Source organism: Cyprinus carpio, chromosome A17 (assembly GCF_018340385.1).
Source record: "Cyprinus carpio isolate SPL01 chromosome A17, ASM1834038v1, whole genome shotgun sequence".
NCBI lineage: Eukaryota > Metazoa > Chordata > Actinopteri > Cypriniformes > Cyprinidae > Cyprinus > Cyprinus carpio.
In genome coordinates, this window is record NC_056588.1 from 5185954 (window position 1) to 5208410 (window position 22457).

Below are 22457 nucleotides of genomic sequence, written 5' to 3' on the forward strand. Positions count from 1 at the left end.
TTATCATATTAGTATAGTATCATATTAATATATGCATAAAAGGTGCGTATTAGTATCTTATAAACTATTACTATAAACCATTTCAGGGTAAATAAGGTATAAAATCGTCCCTGTGACAACCCTTAAAGGTACAGGTAGCTGCTGGTTGGAGTAATGGGTGTGTTGCAAAATGTGGCGTGCCGAAAGGTCAATGCTACAACAGAAACTGACCCCTAATCCTAACCTTTATCCACACCCCTACCTTTCAGCAATTCTCTTAATTATGAACACACTGGTTTGTAGTGCACACAGTTTACTTCACTTTTATTCTTCTCGTTCTTTCCAGCGGCTAATGAACCGGAAGTTTCGCACATTCACAGAAAACGGCTTTCTTCCGCGTTGAAAAGTAAGGGGGAAAGTCATTATATAATAAAGTAACTAAATAGCAACAACTGCATCTTTTACCACATACATGTCAGGACGTGGATGTGGTCTCTGCCACTCGACACTGAGCAGCCAACATTCACCATGGTAACATAGTGTCTGTCAACAATATTAGTTTTTGTTACTACAACAAATCATCTTGCTGCCAGTCATACAAAAAGAACATAACTAAAGCTATTCTGAATGCTGAGGCATTTTCCATAATTTAGTGCCTTATAATTTTTAAATAAATCCGCAAATCCCATGTTGTTGATGTTGTTGTTTTTCTATTTTGTTTTTTTTTTGTTGTGTTTGATGTTTTGTAATTTTTATTTTTTTAGTTTTGTTTTTTTTTGATTTTTGATATATCATAAGTTGTTTATGTTTTTTTGTTTTAGTTTGCTTTTTGAAATATCATTAAACGGGGGGGCCAGGGTGGGCCTGGCCCACCCAATCAGAGGCTTGGCCCACCCTGGCCCCACACCACATAACAGCCAATCACAAAATTAAAAGAACTGCCCCTTTTTTAATGTTACTTAATTGATACAAGATCTGTTAAGGGGTCAAAAAAAAATTACAAATGCAAAAAGAGAATGTAAAAATAAACATGTCAACCATTTTTATCTATCTGTCTATTTATATCAGGGCTCCAAACTGCGACTATAAATATTAATTTGCGAGTGACGTTTTTGCTGAGGTCGCCACTGGCGACTACTCGCCGAAAGCTCCTCAGGATTTAACCACTAAAAAAGTTTTCTCAGGCGGATGATTTGCTTCATTCTAGCAGCGCCCCGTCTGTGATAAAACGAACTCGGGCCGAAGGTTAATACACACAACTACACCGAGTGTGGACCTGCCGCGTGTACATCAGCTTTCAGCCGAGATCGGTCCATAGAGAAAAAGCCGTCTGTCAGCCAGAAGTGTTTTGTAGAGTCGGTGTGGCTCTGGCCCATTATCTTCTCAACGATGCCGAGACTGAACCGACAGAGACGCATTTCACCCAGAATCAGCCCGAGTGTTATTGCTATCTGGGTATATATTTACATGTTATAACTTAAAAATTTGAATGTAATGCCTTTTTTCCTAATTGATTTGCGATCAGAACTTTTGTTATGTTCACGTATTAAACAGACGATGCGCATCAAAGTTTTAGTGGAAAAAGAGAGTTTCAGACAGTCCTCATCTCTGCCGCACATCAGTGCTGCCGCACACAGTCTGATAAACGCAGCTCAGCTGTGCAGCGAGAGAGAAATGACGGAGACGTAAGAAGGGAAAGTGCAGAAAATACAGCATCTATTTCGTGCACAACTTGAACAAACTAGAACAGGTAAAGCTGTCAGCTGTATGAATATTGGCAATATCGTTAACAATTCTCGTTTATAATAATTACTAATATGGCTTCTTCTAAACAGATCTTGGTCTGTGTTCTTTTAATGCGTGAACTTCATTATTTGAAGTGCAACTGCCGTCCAGTAATCGCAAAAAGCTCGATGCTTTGTAACTTTTTAATAAAAAGTACTAGCTTTAAAATTATTCCGAATTCATAACGAAATTCAAACAATATTTTTGGCGCTCCTTAATGGGGCAGGCACGGTCGCTTTAGCGCCTCAGTTCAAGGGCAAGTGAACCCATTTAATCTTTCTCTTTACTAATATAGTACATAATGAACATGAATTAACATCAAAAGGTAGGCTATTTTATAAGAGAGCCTACAGTACAACTTACTGAAATGTCTCATGTAGGAGGAGCCCAAGCTACACTCAGCGTGCAAGTGATGCTTATGCTCCATGATGGTACAGATTCTGTGTAATGAACAATTCTTTGTGACTGTATATTTCAAGCTGGAAAAGACATTTAGTTCCCACTTTAAGTGAACCTTAGTTCCAGGGTCATCTACAAGATGGATTAAATGCTGATAAAATCAAGAAAAGATGAGACATAAACACATGACAGTATGATTGAAATGTTGAAATGTAAATAAATAAATAATAATAATCGTAAAATAAATAAAACACGTTTATTCTGTGGCACCTAAAAAAATTATTTGGCTCCTAAGTTTTTTTCTTATAGGAGCCAATGGCTCCTTACTCGATTTTTTTTTGTTTGGAGCCCTGTGTATATATATATATGTGTATATGTATATATATATATATATATATATATATACTATATATATATATATATATATATATATATGTATATATATATAAGTTATATCCGACCGGCCCACCTGGGATATCATTTGGCCCACCTTTCATCTCATATCTGGAGCCGGGCCTGGCTGTCTTGTTTATGAACAGTGCAGTGAATAAGATGCAGGCTGGAGTGGACTATAATGTGGAACTCTGGTGGTAATAATGGGAGAGTTTTTTTTATAAGGGATTTAATTTATTTTATTTTAATTTAGAAGTCACAGGCTGTAACTGAGTGACGGTAAAAATGAGGCCCATTCACAGCCAAGCCACTAAGTGGCGACATACAGAATATGTAACGGAATATACATTGTCTATTACCGCCGGCCAGCGGACGGGAGGTGCAATTACACGCAGGAGCCTTAATCATGTCTGTTTCTACATAAACAAACATCAACCTGGGGATGGACAAAGTTCCTCAGATCACCACCCGATAACATTTAATTACTTTTTTTTTTACACATTAATTAAGCGCTTAATGAAGGTTCTTTAGCTGTATCCGCAGGCATGATTCTGTAAACTTTTCCTGCTGTACACATTGTCAAACTGTGGATTTACAGATAGCTAGTCGAGCTAGCTGGCTAAGGTAACGTTAAATGTTGCTACCGAGTGTTTTTAAGTCGCTCATTTTCAGGTTTTTGACAGCTCGTTGCTAATTAGACTTTGCGCTGAAGTCCTGAAAGATTATTCAATGTTATAAGTGTTTTTTCAGCTCGGAAATTACGTAATTGCCATCTGGATTTTATTATTTACCATGTTTTTACTTTAGTTGCAACTATTTTAACTATAAGATTTTAGCTTAAATGTTCAAGTAGGTTTTTAACTAAATAATTTGTGAATGATAAATAAATAAATAAATAATTTGAATCAGTGAATGAATCTTATAAATGTGTATCACGACTCCTATTTTTCATAACACATTCTATTATATTTTATAGAAATCATATTTGTGTTAATCTAACAGCGGTGAAAGTTAAAGGGAGAGTTCACCCAAAACATGAAGATTCTGTCATCATTTACTCAACCATTATGTTGTTTCAACGGCTACCAGCAACTGTTTGCTTACCAGCAGTTTTTTTTTTTTTTTTTCAAAATATCTTCTTTTGTGTTCAACAAAAGAAAGAAAATCATACAGGTTTGGAACAACTTGGGTGAGTAATTGACCACATTTTTATTTTTTTGGTGAACTATCCCTTTAAATAATGTTACTGTACAATAACCTTTGTTCATTTACAGGTCGAGCTAACTTTATTTTTTATCTGACTTTATTTTAGTCTTCCGGTGGATTTCCTGATATCAGATTCGGCAGCATCCATATCCTGTAAATGGGGAACAGTGCGCTCAAAGCTCATTTGGAAACATCTCAGAAGACTGGAGTCTTTCAGCTGACCGGAAAGGGCTTGACAGAGGTGCTAATAGGCTTGTCGTAATCATATTCACCACACAAATGCACTTAGCAGCGATGTCCTCATGCTCACGTGTCTTTGTTCGTGCAGTTCCCGGAGGAGCTGCAGAAACTCACTGGAAACCTGCGGACAGTTGATCTGTCCAACAATAAAATTGAGGTGCTTCCAGCATTCATAGGAGGTTTCCAGCAAATCAAGAGTCTTACCATAAGCAGCAATAAACTGAGTAAGTGTTGACAAATAGCTAAATATGGCCATCTTATAAACTTATCATTATACTCTTTTAATTAATATTTTTTTTTTGTATTATTTGTTTGGGTTTTTTTTGCAATCAAAACATAATTTTATAGTGCTTTTCACACTCTTTTGTCCCATAGAATTAAATAGGCTCATTTTGCTATTTAACTTTTAAGACGTTTGTATGTAAATGACCTCTTGTTGTGACTGGCTAACATCTTTGCATGTGAAATGAGTAATTCCCTGTTGAACTGATGAACAATGAGATATATATATGTGTGTGTGTGTAGAATTAAATATGTGTGATCATAATATATTTTTCAAAATATAATATATATAATAAATAAATAATATATATTCCAAAAATTTGGAATAATTAAGATTTTTGATGTTTTTAAAAATGTTCTCTAATGCGCTAATCTCTTAAGGCTGCAATTATTTGATCAAAAATAGAGTAAAAACAGTAATACTGTGAAATATTATTACAATTAAAATAACACTTTCTTATTTAATTCTTATTTAATTATTCATGTAATGCAAAGATGGATTTTCAGAATGCATTACTCTAGTCCTCAGATCCTTCAGAAGTCATTCTTATATGCTGATTTGCTGTTCATTAAATATTTCTTACTATAGATTCTACATTGTAAATCATTTTATTGCAGAGCAGCCTGTATTCTGTTCTATGAACCCTTAAGCACTCCATTAATGTATGATTTTTTTTTTTTTATGTGTATAGCCAGTCTACCAAATGACATCGGGAAACTCAAGAAGCTGGAGACTCTTATTTTAAATGGGAACCATTTGAAGCAGCTTCCTTCATCGGTTGGTCAGCTGAAGTCCTTGCGCACCTTGAGCCTGTCTGGGAATCACTTCAAGGAGTTTCCTAGTGGACTCGGCACCCTCCGCCAGCTCGATGTTCTGGACCTGTCCAAGAATAAGATCCAGGTGGTTCCTGCAGAAGTGGCTGAACTGCAAGCCATTGAAATCAACCTCAATCAGAACCAGGTGAGTTATTATTTTGTTGAAATGTCACATGATGATAAAGGAGTGTCAGGGTGACTTTTTGTGCTGTGTTTGTTTTGTTTCAGATTTCAACAGTGTCTCCAGAGGTGTCCCGTGCTCCCAGACTGAAGGTCTTACGGCTGGAGGAGAACTGTCTGGAGCTCTCCTCTATACCCCTCTCCATCCTCACAGACTCCCAGGTGTCCCTGCTGTCCTTGGAGGGCAACCTGTTTGAAGTTAAAAAGATGCGTGACCTAGAAGGATATGATAAGGTAAGTTTGTGTCAGTTTAGCCTACTATTATCGCTTTAAACCTTATGTCTTTTATATGTCTTTTATAGTTTTGTTTTTCAGGTTATACTCCATGTCCTGTCTTAACAGTCAGTTTTGTGTGTCTCATCCTCTTCTATAAATATCATGTTTTTCCAAGATGGAAAATACCACAGTTTAAGTTTGAATGTAAAACAAAACTGGTCTAATGATTTGTTTTTGAAACATGTCAAATCCCCCAAAATCTAGAAGCAGGGAAAATCCAGGAAGAGATGATACTAGCTCTGAATTGAGCAATTCACTTCAGTTCAATTCAGATTTATTCTTGTATCGCACTTGTCACATTTACACCTGGGATTAAAAAAGAAAACCAAAAACCCTCAAAATTGAATTCCCCCCAAATATAATCCTGTATTATTATAAGAACATTTTACTGTTTCAAGCGTAAATATCAGTTATTTGAAAGACATATTAGTGTTTACACTGCTGATGTGATGTAGTTTTGTGTGTTGTTGATTCTGAATGTAGTTTGATTTGATCTCAAAACATTTTGAACCCAGTTTAAATCAGTTAAAACAGATCTTACTTCCAGGTGTAAACAGGGCCAAGTGACTACACAAATATCAAATTCAATACAACCTCTCTTATTTGACTCAATCTTATAACCCAATTAAACCTATTTATATCCTCTGTTCAAAATCAAATCTGCTTATTTTCATTTACATCAGTTAAAAGCTTTAAGAGTTTGATTTTCCACATTAAAGATTTTATGACAATCATGTTATAAGTACTGGTTTCATTTCCCAAAATGAGCAGATCATTTATGTTTATGCTATCTTAGTCTATCACAGTTTCCACAAAAATATTAAACAGAAAAATGTTTTCAACACTGATAATAAAAAGAAATGTTTCTTGAGCACCAAATCAACATATTAGAATGATTTCTGAAATATCATGTGACACTAAAGACTGCTTTGCATCACAGGAATAAATTACATTTTAGACTTTAATAATAGAAAACAGCTATTTTAAATTGTATTTGTAATAAAACAAATGCAGCCTTGGTGAGCAAGATCACATTTCAAAAACATGAAAAAAATCCTAAATATTCCAACGGTTGACCCGTAGAATACATTATATAAATAGCCTTAAATGTGATTTAAGCATCTAATGCCAATCTACATTTTTTTTACTCTTTTTCTTTCTTGCAATGACTTGCTTTAATTTTGTTTTCTTCAGTACATGGAGCGTTTCACTGCAACAAAGAAGAAATTTGCGTGAGCAGTCAGAGGCTTGCTGCACCTGTCCTCTGCATTGGGCTTACCGTAGAGAGGTTTCAGCTGGGACTGCTCGTGTAAATGGCAAGACGGGAATGAAAAAATGGTCAAGACTGCTTCACAACTTGGTAGAATGACTGCTCAGAAACCCCAGCCCTGCTGTTCATCATGTTGAAGTACAGACCGCACTGTATGGACCTTGCATCACTCTTTCACTCACAAAGATTTTATAAACCGAAATACAACGCAGACTCAGCTTTATGAGGACATTTACACTGGAGAATGCTTTATTGTATATTCAAGTACACTAATGCCACATCTGTTTAAAGAAGGTCTGCCCTTCAGAGAGAACATATTATACGTCCTCTACCCTTGAAGTATGTGCTATTGCTTAGCATCTATTGATTCATTTATTTTAAAGAGTTAGAACACACCTTTGTTCCCTTTTTCATGTCTGTTATTATTTGATTAGAACATAAGTTTGGGCATCAATGAGGTTTTATCTGTTTAACAGTATTTTGATTGAACTGTTAACCTCAAAACTTCCGTTAAAGAATATTTGCTGTGATATTCATTAAGTAGCATTTTTTTTTCTGACAACAAAGGCTGCACATGAGTGTTTGTCGAGTACTGTCCATGAAATGAATACCAGTGGATATTTATATTTGTAACACAAAATTCAGTTTTAATGCAGTACATTTGCTTTTACACATGTATACACATGCTGCATGTTTTCTGACCATAAAAGTGCATAACTCAAAAAGCCTTTTAGTGAAGGACTATGTATTTTCATGCCGTTTTTGAGATCTAAAGCTATTGTTCTTCATAGTCAGGTCTATGTATCTGTCTGTTGCTTACACACTTGAATGTTATCTTTGGTGGTCTGTTTAAAGGGATAGTTTATCCAAAAATTTAATTTTGTTATCATTTTCCCACCTAAGTTGTTCCAAATCTGTATGAATTTCTTTCTTCTGCTGCAAAGAAAGGCAGATATTTTGAAGAATGTGGGTAACCAAATAGTTTCTGGTCCCTATTGACTTCCATAGATGACAGAATTTTCATTTTTGGGTGAACTATCCCTTTAACCTAGCGTTTCTCTCTATGCACATTAATGGAAATGTGTTAACAACAAACATCTGAATTTTACATTCAGAATTATAACATATTACCCAAAAGCAATCACAAGTGGCTTTTACTCTAATGCAGCATTTATAAAATACATTTTCCTGCTTCTCAATGTTCTACATCACTAAATTATTTTTATGCTGCAACATTTAGCCACAGGATAATTATTGCATTGTGTTAAAATTACAGCATCATCAAGCTGATTGTATCTGAATGTTCCCTTCAGGATGACTAAAATAAATATATAAGTAAACCTACAGTTTGTATAACAGTGATTATTGACAATAAAACTAGCAAATAGCAGAAAAGATTGTGTTGCATAAGAACACAACTCAGGACATATCAGTGATTCAAATGATTTGGTTTAAATAATGTTAGTTTTATTTATTGTGGATTGTATTTTTATCAGCTGTTTGGACTCTCGTTCTGACGGCACCCATTCACTGCAGGGGACCCATTGGTTGAGCAAGTGATGCAATGTTAAATTTTTCCAAATCTGTTCCAATGAAGAAACAAACACATCTTCACCTTGGATGCCCTGAGGGTGAGTACATTTTCATTTTTGGGTGAACGATTTTTAATTCTCTGGCAAACATGAGTAAATGATAATAGTATCATTCCACTAACTAAATTAGTTTTGCAAAGATCAAAGCTTAAAGTTTAAAACATACACCTTTCCATTACAATATGACATCCCTATGGCTTTCATTTTTTTTAAGCCCATAATATTTCTATTCTAATTAGACATATGGAATTGTGTCACTCATAAAGGACAACAAGGCTCTATGATATCAAAATGCTGTATTTTGAAATTCTGTTCAATGTAATTCATAACTGAAAAAAAAAAAAACATTTAGCACAGAATTTTCAAAAGTATGGATAAATCAAGAAAAAAAAGGCATAAAAAACAACAGAAACAGTACAACAATGAAACCAAAGGGTGGTGCTGTAACCCCACATGACAACACTGAACCAAAGACCAGAACTGAAATGCACATTACAATGAGTTATATAAAGTATTCACAACATTTATGGCTTGTTTAGACTGTAAATAGAGCAGCAAGATCACATCCTGAACAGTAAACAGCTGTTTGAAGAGCTGAGACTCTGAAAGTTGTGACAACGTCTTATTGTTTACTCACTCCTAAAAATATTTCAAATATCTTTATTTCATATAAGATGCCGCACAAGCAAAATCATTTCATTACACTGTTAGAAAAAAAACCCACCAAGAATGGCAAATGCAAATTGTGGCATATCATTTGTATCTGAACACAGTGATGAGGCAGAAATATACAAAAAGTTGGAAACCATTTGGTGGCCAGACATAGCATTCCAAATGACTACACATTAGAATTGGGTTCAAACACCACTGAGTTTAACTAAAATAGAAAACGAGGCCAGTCATAAAAATACAAAATACATTTCATGGCAGTAATTATACTACATTTTTATCTAATCTTACTAATGACATTGCACTGAATGTATAATAAAATAACAAACTTTCCTCACATTTCAAATGACAGACAAATACACCAACATATGTTTTTAAACATCGAAAAGGTATTTAAATCATGATATACTGTACATAAAATGGCACTATTAAACATGTCGGACTGGCATCCTTACATCTGATCAGATCTCAGGTAGATCAGGCGTATTTTATGGAGCATTTGCCTTTCTGAAGCTGTGAGATGTAGAGTTTTGACTTGCTCCCATCGACTCGCTTAAACCAGACTTCATCATGATTGACTGTAGTTATTATAGCGCTGTTTGAATCAGAAGACAGGAGAAAAGAACTCACAAAAGTGCTGCAAAATAATCAATATGAGCTTGGTATTTCAGGATCCCTCACCTCGTAGGATACTCGTCTTTCTTGTCAATACATATGGCTTGTCCACGGCTGTACCATTCCCCGTCGTAAAACAAGCGTCCATCCTCTGAGCTGGCATTGTGCTGGTGTTTGTCACTCTTTGAAGAGCCTATAACAAATGATGCAATTTCTACTGTTACCAATGTAACAGCGGAAACATTACATAATAAAGCACCTAAAGGATAAGCTAATATAACTGCAGTAACTATACAAACATGATGTGTCTATATTTAACAGGAATTTATTAATAGTTTACCACTTAAGAGTTAGATGCAGTAATTATGCACCAAAACTCCAGGAAGTTGCCCAGAGCAAAAGGGACTTAGAACAGATGTATTTGTTCAAGGTCACTATAGTAAAAGGGAAATTCTACAACATTTTTTTTTCTTCTAGTATGTCCACAAACTTTTAAACTGTAGTGTATAATTTAACCAGTTGTTGTTATGAAAATTAAATACAGTAATAAATATGATCTTACCATCAGTCTTTACTCTGTGAGGTCCTAATGTTGCCATGGCCTACAAGATATTAACAAAATACATTATTTGGGTCACAATAAAAATGGTTTCATTTAAAAAGTGTTATGTTTTTGACAGTCTAACCTTTCTAATAGCAGTCCAGTCTTCCAGTATATCCAGGTCTTGCAGCATGTAAACTATATATGGGCGTGCACATGTTAAGAAACTCACAAATTATACACATTTCCAGCTCATTCCGGATTGATTGATTATACAGTAGGTGTTTAATTGGTTGTAGTAAAGGATATCTGACACAACAACAGGCTTTTTCTTTTTGTCTGGACTGAAGGGATCTTTCTTCTTATTTTTTCTTGATTGTAACTCATCGTTCCAGAGCTCTGTAGGGGAAATATGACAAAGATTGTATAAATAACACAAAAAAAACGATATTATTTGTGACCATATTCACAATTCCAATACCTGAGGTGATATCTATGCTGTGACGGTCTTCCTCCAAACGTCTGATCTTCTCCTCTAGTTCACTTTGCACCGTATCAAATAATAACAGTTTTTCACTTTGAAGAGATCAAATGAACCAAATTAGAATTGTATTTAATTTTGTTTAAACAGATGCTTTTGGTGCTGTTAGATCAAACAGTATAAATAGTCCTGTATGGCTCTGTTATGATGACTCAGCAAGACATTTCAGACATGCACTGTTGTTTAGGTAATAGCGGATTGCATCTGTAAAACTCACCTCCCAGTGCTGGAGCGCTGCTTGGGTTTCACAGTCGTATTTATTCTTCACTGATTCCAAGCACAGTTCTCTGTAGATACCTATGCATGCATGTATTGTTTCAACAATGAGATAATGCACCAAAATGCACAGTTTCAAAGAACAATAATCCCATGTTGAGTTTGAACAGCAGACCGACCTGCAACTTTAGTTCTGATTTGCATGTTCTCCTGAAGATTTGCAAGGGGTTCCAGGTACTCTGGTGACTTTCCTGACATCACTTCCTGAAGTTTGGCATCAATTTGACTCAGTCTCTCTTTATATAACCTAAGGAAAGCATGCACACTTAGTGACCAATGTAAAAAAAATAATAATAATAATAAAAAAAAATGCACTTGTAAATAACATAAAATCATGCACAGATTAAATACAAACAAGAGGATGGTACATACTGGTCTTTGAGGTCAGTGAACTGTTTTTCTAGATTAGTCATTTCGTCTAAGCATTCCATCCTTCTCCTTTCACAATCTTCATCGTCCATTTCTGAAATAAAAAGATTGTTTCTTTCTCTATGTTTAAATGAATAGTTCACCAAAAAAAAATAAAAAATGTGCATCTGTCGGGCAACAAAAACATCAATGACGGTGCCCAACTATTGTAAACAACGATTTCTTGTAAGACCTCTAATGTTATTTATATGCTGCGCTGCCCATGTGGACTCTGTTATGTGGGAAAAACCAGCAGAAAAATCTAAATGTGGATTGCTGAACATCAAAATGCCATTAGGCTGCATGACCCTAGAAGTCCAGTAGTACAATATTTTGTTAGATTTAAACATTCAGTTTCTACAGTATATTGGCATTGAAGCTATTAAATTACCTTGGAGAGGGGGTGATATCAACAATTTGCTTTTAAGACATGAAGCCTATTGGATTTATACTTTGAACACATTATCACCTAACGGTCTTAACAAAGAGTTTGATTTTCGTCCTTTTCTGCAATAATGATGCTGACTGCATAATTTGCATTTTTATGTGTGTTTTTTTTTTCTAGTCAGGTATTTGTGTTATATTGTTGTGATTTATTTTTGGCACTTTGTGTTTTCACTTTTATTGTAGTTATGTGATTTGGTGCCCTAGTGTTGTTGTTTTTTTTTTTTGCGTGGTTGGTGGGGGGGAGGTGGTCCAACCTCAGGACATCTAAGATGTAGATGAGTTTGTTTCTTCATCTGAACATATTTGGAAAAATTTAGCATTGCATCACTTGCTCACCAATGTAGCATCTGCAGTGAATGTGTGCCGTCAGAATGAGAGTCCACACAGCACATAAAAAATATGAGAATAATCCACAAGTAATCCACATGTCTCCAGTCCATCAATTGCTGTAACATATTGTTAAGCAAAAGGCTTCATCATTAAGATGTTTTTAAATTCAAACAAAGTACTCTATCCATAATATTGCTTTCGCCAGTACAAAAAAAAAAAAAGTAATCTTGTCTGAATCAGAAGAGAAAAATGCATTACTTATGGATTATTGCTGTGTGTTTATATTTTGACCAGAAAGGACTGTTTAATATTTAAAAAAAAAAAAAAAAAAAAACTTTTCCCTTCACAAGACATTAATTGATGGATAAGTCGATGTGTTTATCATCTGTTTAAACTCTCATTCTGATGGCACCCATTCACTGCAGAGTTAAAGTTAAGTAAACTTTCTCCAAATCTGCTCAGACGAAGAAACAAATTCATCTACATTTTTGATGGTATGAGGGTGAATCAATTTTCGGCATATTTTCTATTTCAATTTTCAAATATTAATGGTTCTTGTTGTATTGCATTTTTAATCGCAATGCATTTTTACATGTATCTATCTGTTCCTATATATCTACATAGAGAAAATCAAAAGCCTGATTCGCACCTGAACTTTCCCCATCTTCAGAGACAGAAGAGCTCTCTGTATCCTCATCTTCTGAGCTGCTCCCCTCTTGCTCTGCGAAATCCACCTCCATCTCTTCATGGTTGCTCTCCTTCTTTTCTCTCGAGTGCACTGGCATTCCGTCTTTTTTTTTTTAAACTAAGACTACCGGGAAATCTACTGAACTACTTCTCAACTTTAAATTACTCTTTTTTTTTTCTTGTGAACAGATCTGTATGTTAGCTTGATGTTATTGCTAAAAACAAAACAGATACATAAACATTTAAAGGTATCATGCTAACAAGCGTTCACATCCTGCAAATGACCAGCTGCTGTCGTTTAGTCCAGATATGATTAAATCAAAACGGGGGGCTCTTGCATATTAAATCGCTTTACCTGTTTTAATATTTTTGTAACCCCAAAAAACCCTCCTGTTTTAGTTTATTAAGCCATGCTAGCCTCTGAAAGGCAGGGACACTGGCGCGTTATGTGCGCTGTTGTAGCACTCTGGGGTTTGTAGTTTTTATGGTGACACCTATATTTAGGGTACCATTGTTTTTAATGGTCTAAAGAACTACAGTTCCCCATCGTCACTCGTCCTATGACGAGCGTGTTTACGACTATAAAAACAGGCTGTATAAATCAATGGACGACTGGATGAAATGATTGTGTTGTTTTCATTAGTGTAGTAATAAAACTTATAAATTCTAATTTATTATTATTTCATTTATTTTGGAACAGAGTTGTTGTTGTTTACTCAATTTCATTTTCAGATAATTGTACAATGCAAGAATAATTCACAATCTACAAACATTATGAAATGGCCCTCTTTCTTGTTATATATTTTTTTCTGACAAGTTTTTTTTTCTTTTCATTAATTTATTATCAAAGAAATATGTTACACAAAACAAAGGTATAACAGATGAAGAAAACGATTTAAAAAAAACTGAACAGTGAAGGCAAAGCTTGAAGTTTTATTGTTTTCATTGCTTCATTCATCCATTTTACTTGCTTGCAATTTTTTCCTTATGAATCAACAAAATAATAATAAATAATAAAAAGGTTCAATTCATTATTTCATAAAATAAAGTATATTTTATATTCAAAATTACACGATTAAAACATTATAAAAAGTGAACAAAAGCAAGACACACAATGAAAAATAGAAAACGGTATATCAATTACGCATACATAAAAAATAAAACAAATATAACAACATTAAAGAAAACATGAATGCAAAAATATATAAGAAACAGACCTCATTATAACAGTTTAGAAATGTCTTAAACATTTTATTGTCAGATATGAAGTGCAATCATCCATCGTTACTCGAAAAAAAAAAACATTAATAATTATTAAAAATATTGTTTATGAATGTGAATGTGTGGATCTTGATGTGTGATTGCGCTTTGGATGACGTCTGAGCGTTGAATGACTCTGGCCTCGATTAAGGTGTTTTTCATGTCGCGTCCTCCGCCATGTTTTCAGATCTTCAGAGAGGTGTGTGGTTCACGAGACACACACACACAGAGGAGGGCTTGCTGCTTTTTTCTTTTGTTTGACCTCCTCTGCAAAAATGCACGCCTCACCTCTATTTCCTCAAGTTTCCTTACAACCCACAACACCTTTCGAGCCGTGAACCTGACAACCCCTTCCATGTTTGAGGGACTTAACGGAAGATTATCATTAGCTCTTCAAAACATCGCGGAATGTTCTCTAAAAAAACTCATGGAGACGTCAGGAAATCGACACAGAAAGTGCTGGACCCCAAGAAGGACGTGCTGACAAGATTGAAACATCTGAGAGTCGTTATTGGTGAGAAATAACATTATCTGAACTAATTTTATGCTCCTAATGTTGCCTTGCAGGGTGCTAATATGCTATAAACAGGAGAATGAGGCACCACCAGCAATAGGGTGTTTACCTGTATTATTGTTGTTGTGACAATTATTGACAAGTTTGCATTTAGAAGTGTGGTCAGGAATGCAGTGGTTTTATAGTGTTTTGTTTCTCTCTCTATTGTGTGGTTGAGTGTTTTTGTGTCTTTACAGTGACATGACACATGCATTGGTTTCACTGGAACCTCTTTGGATGTCAGTCAATCTGTTGAGTTGATGTTTTGCATGCATTTTTTAATCTTGTTATTAAGTTTAATGGTTATTCGTTCTGCAAGTGCAATTAAATGATTGACATTTTCCTTATTTAGGTTTATTAACCTGTCTATTTATGTGCATAATATAAATATAATTAAGAATTGTGCAAATAAATAAAATAGTATAAATTATATATAAATCAAATATAAATTTATATAGCATGTACACACACATACACACACACACACACATATACATATATATATATATATATATATATATATATATATATATATATATATATATATATATTAAATTATGGCTCACATGATCGGGCATTGCTAAGAGTATGAAAGTTTCACTGAGAATCAATTAATTAATTTTAATCAGCAAGCCATGATGTGCATTTAGGCATTGTGCAAATTGTAAACAATTATATTTACTCTTTTGCACATATTTGCCAAAATGTGCAATTCAAATCTGGTGTGAACAAAAACTAATCTCATTCGAGAATCAAGCATAAACAGTTTAGGAAAAACTGTAAATGCAGTTGTTGTCTCTCAGTATCAACAAGAAGGGTCAAGTTCATGGCCTGTCATTCATAATGCAATGAAGGAAAAAGATGCTTCTTGGCCACTGGAGATTAGTTCATGTTTTGGGTGGGGCAAAGATATGGTTCTTCAGGACTGGGTGGGACGTCACAGAATAACAAAAAAGCCAGCACTTCCTTTGGGAGTTGTCAAGGAAGTCAGAGAAGGAGTCGGTCTCAGGCCGGTTGCCTCAGATTCCTGAGTTGTTAAGCTTTAAAGCTGCACTGACGTCCTGAATGTTGGACGTGAGGATGGTTCGTGTAACATGGCAGATTCTTCAGCAAACTATCAGTGTCTGTGGTTAAAGAATCTATTTGAGATGTTGTTGGCCTGCCCTGCAGTCGTTACTGTCCAATCACGACCCCGTTTCCTGAATTGCCTTCTGTGGTATTATCTGGCTTCCTGGTGCCATTGTGTTACGCTGATGATTGTTTTGAAGATGAAAACTATGTGATGTTTGCTATGAATGGCGAGGAAACTGCCTCCAACACAGTATAAAAGGATTGTTGAAAAGTCATTGTGTCTGTGATTGTTTCATAGTGACTCTTGTGTAACATCAAATACTATGCGTTTGTTATCATGTGACTAATTATTTTTAAGGTGTATTCTAAAAGAAGAGGTCAGTAAAACAATGAGTATTTCGAAGAATTGCATTATTGCCTCACTGTATTGTACTGTTTGCATTGCAGAAAATCAGTATTTTTAGTCAGCTACATTTTTCATAATATTTTGTTTGGGGGGGAAAGGGTCAGCAAAACTATGGTGGCATTACTTGTTCATTTTGGACAAATTAAAATAATGAGCTGAATGTACACTACGGTTTAAAAGTTTGAGCTTAGTAAGATTTTTAAATGTTTTTGAAAGAAGTCTCTTATGTTCACCAAGGCTGTAGTTATTTAATAAAATACAGTAAAAGCAGAAATATTCTGAAATATTATTATAATTTAAAATAACAGCTTTCTATTTTAATATATATTAATTTTTTTTATTTCTGTGAGGGCAAAGCTGAATTATTAACAGTCTTTACTAAAGTCTTTAGTGTTATATGATTCTTCAGAAATCATACTAATATGCTGATTTGGCTCTTAAAAATCATTTTATTTTTATTATAAGTGTTGAAAACATTTATTCTGCTTAATATCACAGTTTGTGGAAACCATGATATGTGTGTGTGTGTGTGTGTATATATATATATATATATATATATATATATATATATATATATATATATATATATATATATATATATATATATATATATATATATATATATATATATATATATATATTATTACTATTCCTTCATGAACAAGATGTTCAGATGAGCAACTTTTATTTGAAATATAAATTATTATATAAATATTGCATATATAAGTACGTTTGAATGCACTAAACATAAAGAATTGCTAAATATTATGGTGTCATCAGATATTGATATAATGTTGTATCACCAGGTTCCTGCTGATTCCGCCCTGAATTTACAGGTGTGGGACATTTTATTATGTTTGGTGTTTCTCTATAAAAATGATATGCTCAATATTCACATATGAAAAACTATTCATTTCACACATTCACTTATTGTGGCCTAGATCAGACCCTGTGCACAACAGCTTTTGTGCACTGGGGGACCTGAGGAAGTGAAGTGTAGCCTAAATAAACGGATGGGTGTGTTTCCAGAGAAATAGGAAACTCACTGTTTGAGATTTGGTTTAAGAACTACCTGTTATTTGAATGCAAGTGGGACTGTTTGAACTGTGTGAACTTATGAATATAATATGTATTTAGTTCAGACTGTAGTCTGCTGAAGTTCTGCATCTCTACATTAGCCTTTCTGTGCAGTCAATCTGCATCTTTAGCATGCTGGGCTTGAGAATTACTGATGTGAACAACAGTCATATTTTATGTGAAGTCAATCATTAAATGGGCTCTCAACCGAATGCTGCACACTCAATAACTTGTGAAGTACCACAGATTGATTGATGCCGATATTGAAATGACTGCATCCCTGCACATACTTAAGGTTAGAGATGTAAACAAACTAAAAACGTGCATGTAATTTGTCCTGTACCGTTTGTAATATGGATATTAAAGGTATCTCAAGCAATTGAAATTATGACTTTGCATGTTTGATGATTAAAAAAAAAGACATAGACATAGTTTTTGACCTTGGTTAGAAAGTGCCTACCTAGCAACCCCTCAGAATACCTTAGCAACCACATGGCAACAACCTGACATCAGAAGGATTGTATTTAGTTCTGGTTTTAAGATGCACACTAATGCATTGTGCATTCTTTGAGATTGACAGTTTGGGAGTGTTTGTGGCATCGTTCTTTTCATGGTGTTCAGTTCATCTTTAAAGATGAGGGCCATTATCTTCAAGTGATTCTAATACACCGTCAGACACTTGTGCTCGCTGCTGTGATCTATTTTAGATCACAGATATTTCCGACAGCCAGTGAAGCACCAGCCATTGGTCTGTTCTCTCTCATGTTGTGTAGTTTCAGCCAAAATTCCCCTCCGTCTGTATGTTCTCAAAGGTTTTTGAAATACACTACAATCTGTAAAATTCGTAGAGCTCTGGTTCACTACTGCACTGTTAGACATTGTTAGTTTAAATAAGGCATGGACATTGTGAGGATTTGTGTAACTTAGTACACAAATAGTTCAAAGTATAAATAAATAAAACTTCAAGTTGTTCATAAATAATAATAACTGTTGATATATTATTAATATATATTTAGAAATATTATATTTTATTGTAGCATTATTATTTTTGATGTCCATATATAACACACAAAAATTTGTAGTCAAGTACTATTAAATGCAAGTCAAAAATAAGCAGTTTAGCAATGTGTACATAAAAAAATTATATTTTGTTTTATTTGCACATCACTAATAATGCCTTATAAATAGAGTGTTTTTGAAAATGACATTAAAAAATGCATTAAAACATCACATTCTTAAAATGGCAATAAAAACATTTGCATTCTTTCTTGTATATTTCTCATAGGTTTCTTCTATTTCTTTCTGTTTTCTTTATATTCTCTTTATAAAAAAACAGTCCTCTTTCTGTGGGTTGCAGGCAATAATAGATCACTTTAAGAAGTTTAGAGTAAACTTGTGCACATCTGTAGTATGCCCAGAGTGACTTTAGTGCCCAAGAATGAGTTCTCCACTGCTTATGCTGTCTCAGTAATGATAGAATAAACCCTTGGTCTGAATATTTATCAGTGTTTATCTGGACCAGGTCTCTCTGTTGGCTCTGGTGTTCATGACGGCTCACAGCTCTATAAACAGACTGGAGCGGGCACTTGACTGAGCGTTGACTGAATTAAAAAAATTCCAGATAAATTTTAATAATTTGCTTTAGTATAATGACAGTATAGAAGCCAGTTAATCTATTTTTAAACAAAATGTTAACTCTGTATCACGCTTATTTTTATTTTTTTTTCTCACAGTGACCCGCCTAATATTTTTCTCACACAGTATAAATTGGTTGTTATGTGTGGAAATATGTAGCTGTCTTTTACATTTATTGAATGGGGTTCATTGCAATGAGATTTTCATATTTGGGTGTCCTTGAGGAGAGGGTTTATCAGTGCTGACTGTTAGCACACTCAATTATTATTAGCACAATAAAATTCTTCCCCAGAATGTCTTTTCCTTTTGAAACACCACAATATAGAAAGTAATTCAGTTTTAAATTGTACAACTCTACTGAAGTGATTTCAGAAAAAAACTACTAAAATGACTAGTTGATTCATTGTTTTTTTGTTGTTGTTTTTGTAGAAAATGCAGAGCCTGCTGAACTCAAACACCTCTTCGAGCAGAATTACTCCCACATCTACTATGTGTTCTTTGAAAACTTCGTCACCATCGAGGTTAACCTGAAACAGAAAGGTAAGACCAGCAGCGCTTCATTTTATCTCTCACCCACTGTCTCATGAGAATGTTCTCTGCACTGTTGTTTGATAGTTTAATGTTTTTCAGGGTTCGATTGCATTGTTTTTCAGCTGGCCTACTCATTGTGTGCTCTCAGCAAACACACAGTCAGAAGTCACTGTGTTAATGAGCAAGTTTCCATGAAATGGCTTATGACGAAAATTAGCCAGCCCCCAGTTAGCCATGTCCGGTCACACGGGCTCATTATAGTGCACAGAGAGCGCAGCCAGTGTCTCGGAACACTGCACAGTTGCTTATTGAGTATTCAGAGAGCTGCTCACTGCCTTTGACCTCTCATTTTATGTCTTAACATTTCGTCTTGTTCTATTGCAACTACAGTTCATATTGTTGTCCTTTGCTCGGTACAAGCAGTTGTTCCAGGCCCCCCCCCCCCACTTGCTTTCTTCATAATTAATTTTTTTAGGTAGTGTGCCTTTTTTTATAGGACACTCAAGTGTGGACAGGACATAAAGGGTGAAATGGGATCGGAACATGATCAGCTTTGACTTTTACTTAATTTACTTAATATTCATTTTTGTCTTACTCTTTGTGCCAATAAAAACAGATATGTTATTATTCAGGTAGTTGGCTAGAAACATTGACAGTTTAGGTTTAACTAACTTGTTCAGCAATTATTTTTTTCAGACTGTTGTACCACCACTAGAGTAGCTGACCTGAAAGATAAAAATGACTGTATGAGGACATAGATTGCACTGCATTATAAATGAATTAGTGGTGCTTGTGAAGCACTTGTCTTTTATGATTATAAATTTCGGACAAACTTCGGCACGTAAGTTTGTCACAGACCCATGAAAGAGGCCTAAAATTGTGTGGCTTATTGTGAAGTGGTTTGCTATGACATTTGTAAGCAATCGGGTGTACGATCTTCGCATAGGGGGGCGAAAAATCCCGGTTGCACTTTATTTTACAGTATGTGTACTTACATGTACTTATAGTGTACTTACAGTGTATTTATCTAAGTTCTGGTAATACAAGGTAACTACATTAGGTTTAGGGGTAGGTTCAGGGTTAGTACCTATTTATTACATAGTTATTGTAATTATTATAATAAGTACATATTATGTACATGAGGAACAGGACTGTAAAATAAAGTGCTACCAAAATCCCTTAGACTTTGCATTGCGGCCAAATTTGACGGGTCATAGTACAGAGCAAGGATTCCGTAGAAACATGTGGCTCACCACATTTGAAGAGACTGTCATGCTGTGCAAGAACATACTTCCCAATTGGACATACGTTGTACCCCTAGAGTGCAAGAGCCCTCCAAAATCGTCCCATGGACGTGCTATGGTGAAGGAACTGAGCCTACGTTTTTTTCCCTCTGTGGTGGATCACAGTGTCAAAGAGACATGGGGTGGGTTCATTTTACTCAGGCAACCAGTCAGTCTTTCAGGATCACTGTGAATTTATCAAGCCATGCCCTAGCAACTATTTAGAGCACCCTAGCAAGACCTATATCTCTGCATCAGGCCATAGAATAGACATGGGGCTTGGTTCATTTGATTCATGTTAGCACACAGGACTTCCAGCATGCTACACATGCTAGCAATGGTTAACTTTGAATGGTTACAAAGTTAACCTCTGAGTTAAAACATGCAAAAATCCTAATTGTTAAAAGGTGATAAAAGACCCTAGTAACTGCTCAGTGCTGAGTTTTGCCACCACTCACATTTTCTTCAGAAAATGTAGATATCTAGTTTCTGATGCAATTCTGAATTCAACAACATGTGAAAAAGCTTCTGTATCTAGAAGCACCCCATGTTCATGTTCTTGGATAGCAGGTTTTCTTCTGTATTGTGATATATATTAAAAATCTAAAGGATTATTGAAATATAAAGTCTTGTTAGGTTTTATTTTGGTTTTTTATTTTGTTTTTTGATTGAATGGAGGCAGATCTGAATGCAAGCTTACAGTCAGTTGTAAGGAAGGCAGGGTTTAAGTGATCAAAATGATTGGAGAAGTGCGGCATGTGTCATTACACCAGATTATCTATTTACTGTATGACATTTTGATTAAAATGAAATTACAAGTTCAACAAAATTGTGAAAAAATGAAATGTATGGATAAATCATTCACAATAAGATCTGTAACATGCATTTAGAAAATAGATTGGGTTGATTTCTATGTCCTGCCAACTTTAAATGATAAAATCTTGACAACAAAAAAAATGTTAGGGCATTGATCACTTTCTGTCCAGCTTTATTTTCTTAACATATCTTTCAATAAAACTGATTAAAAAGATTGTTTTGAGCTGCTGGTCTTGATGCCACATGTTGAGTGTCCCATGTTTCCAGCACCGATGCGTAATCCTTGTTTGTTGCGCTATTAATAGAAGCCCTGTGGGTTTCTGTGATCCCTTGGTGACATTCAGTATGTTTTGTGTTTGTTTTTATTTTTCCTACAGGTCACAAATCACAACGAGAAGAGCTTGATTCTATTCTTTTTATATTTGAGGTAAGAACTATAAATAATCACTTGATGGCTGTTTACACACATTAGCTCAGTCTCATCAGCTTTGGTTTCTTTGTGACATTTTCTCCTGTGTAAACTCTCATTCACATATTCCCATCTGGCGCAGTATGAATGTTTGCACTGTTACGTGTATGATCCACTAAGTTCATATTTACTGAGGCTTCAGTTTCATCAGTAATGAGATCATTGATAAGAAAGATTGACATGCACCTGACAGATAATTGTAAGTCCCTCAAACAGAAAACAGGTGTTATTTGCCACACCCTAAATGCTTCTTATGAGCTGTAGCTTTTGCTCACCTGGTATGTCCCTATGGGCTGTTTGTAATGGTGAAGGCAGGAGACACTTTAGATGCCCCATCATGATGAGACAGGCATGATGTCAATGTGTAGGAGAGCTATTGAAACATTCCAGCCTGTTGCAATGTCACAAAGAAGCCTAGTAATGT

At 34.9% G+C, this 22457-nt stretch overlaps 3 protein-coding genes across 5 annotated transcripts in view; 2 read left to right on the top strand and 1 right to left on the bottom strand.

Moving 5' to 3' along the window:
- The first annotated feature begins 2929 nt into the window (after positions 1 to 2929).
- On the top strand, positions 2930 to 8170 carry LOC109074758 (leucine-rich repeat-containing protein 57). Of its 3 annotated transcripts, XM_019090776.2 has the most exons (7): positions 2930 to 3180; positions 3714 to 3745; positions 3869 to 4003; positions 4091 to 4226; positions 4977 to 5245; positions 5329 to 5514; positions 6751 to 8170. In XM_019090776.2, exons 3-7 carry the CDS (start codon positions 3920 to 3922, stop codon positions 6790 to 6792), a joined length of 717 nt encoding a protein of 238 aa, XP_018946321.2. In that variant the 5' UTR covers positions 2930 to 3180; positions 3714 to 3745; positions 3869 to 3919; the 3' UTR covers positions 6793 to 8170. The 3 variants fall into 3 exon arrangements, with proteins under 3 accessions (XP_018946321.2, XP_042629597.1, XP_042629598.1); XM_042773663.1 differs by lacking the exon at positions 3714 to 3745; XM_042773664.1 differs by lacking the exon at positions 3714 to 3745 and having other exon boundaries at positions 2930 to 3099.
- Positions 8171 to 8697: 527 nt separating this feature from the next.
- On the bottom strand, positions 8698 to 13392 carry LOC109074734 (breast cancer metastasis-suppressor 1-like protein-A). Its single transcript, XM_042773665.1, has 10 exons — positions 12895 to 13392; positions 11433 to 11523; positions 11180 to 11307; positions 11002 to 11081; positions 10725 to 10821; positions 10553 to 10642; positions 10389 to 10453; positions 10265 to 10304; positions 9769 to 9895; positions 8698 to 9682 (listed from the first exon to the last, which is right to left on the bottom strand). Exons 1-10 carry the CDS (start codon positions 13028 to 13030, stop codon positions 9565 to 9567), a joined length of 972 nt encoding a protein of 323 aa, XP_042629599.1. The 5' UTR covers positions 13031 to 13392; the 3' UTR covers positions 8698 to 9564.
- Positions 13393 to 14348: 956 nt separating this feature from the next.
- Positions 14349 to 22457, top strand: part of LOC109092082 (ral GTPase-activating protein subunit alpha-1-like) — a 66557-nt gene continuing 58448 nt past the window's right edge. The window contains 3 exon segments of the mRNA XM_042773666.1: positions 14349 to 14706; positions 19364 to 19474; positions 21942 to 21991. Of these exon segments, the coding sequence (XP_042629600.1) occupies positions 14601 to 14706; positions 19364 to 19474; positions 21942 to 21991 (267 nt within the window). The 5' untranslated portion in view covers positions 14349 to 14600.

Coding starts and splice junctions, on each gene's coding strand:
- LOC109074734 (XM_042773665.1), bottom strand. CDS start 13,030: ATGCCAGTGCACTCGAGAGAAAAGAAGGAGAGCAACCATGAAGAGATG. Junction 11,308..11,432: donor TTCACTGACCTCAAAGACCA/GTATGTACCATC, acceptor TGCTTTCCTTAG/GTTATATAAAGAGAGACTGA. Junction 10,822..11,001: donor CAGCGCTCCAGCACTGGGAG/GTGAGTTTTACA, acceptor TGATCTCTTCAA/AGTGAAAAACTGTTATTATT.
- LOC109074758 (XM_019090776.2), top strand. CDS start 3,920: ATGGGGAACAGTGCGCTCAAAGCTCATTTGGAAACATCTCAGAAGACT. Junction 4,227..4,976: donor CATAAGCAGCAATAAACTGA/GTAAGTGTTGAC, acceptor TTATGTGTATAG/CCAGTCTACCAAATGACATC. Junction 5,515..6,750: donor ACCTAGAAGGATATGATAAG/GTAAGTTTGTGT, acceptor TGTTTTCTTCAG/TACATGGAGCGTTTCACTGC.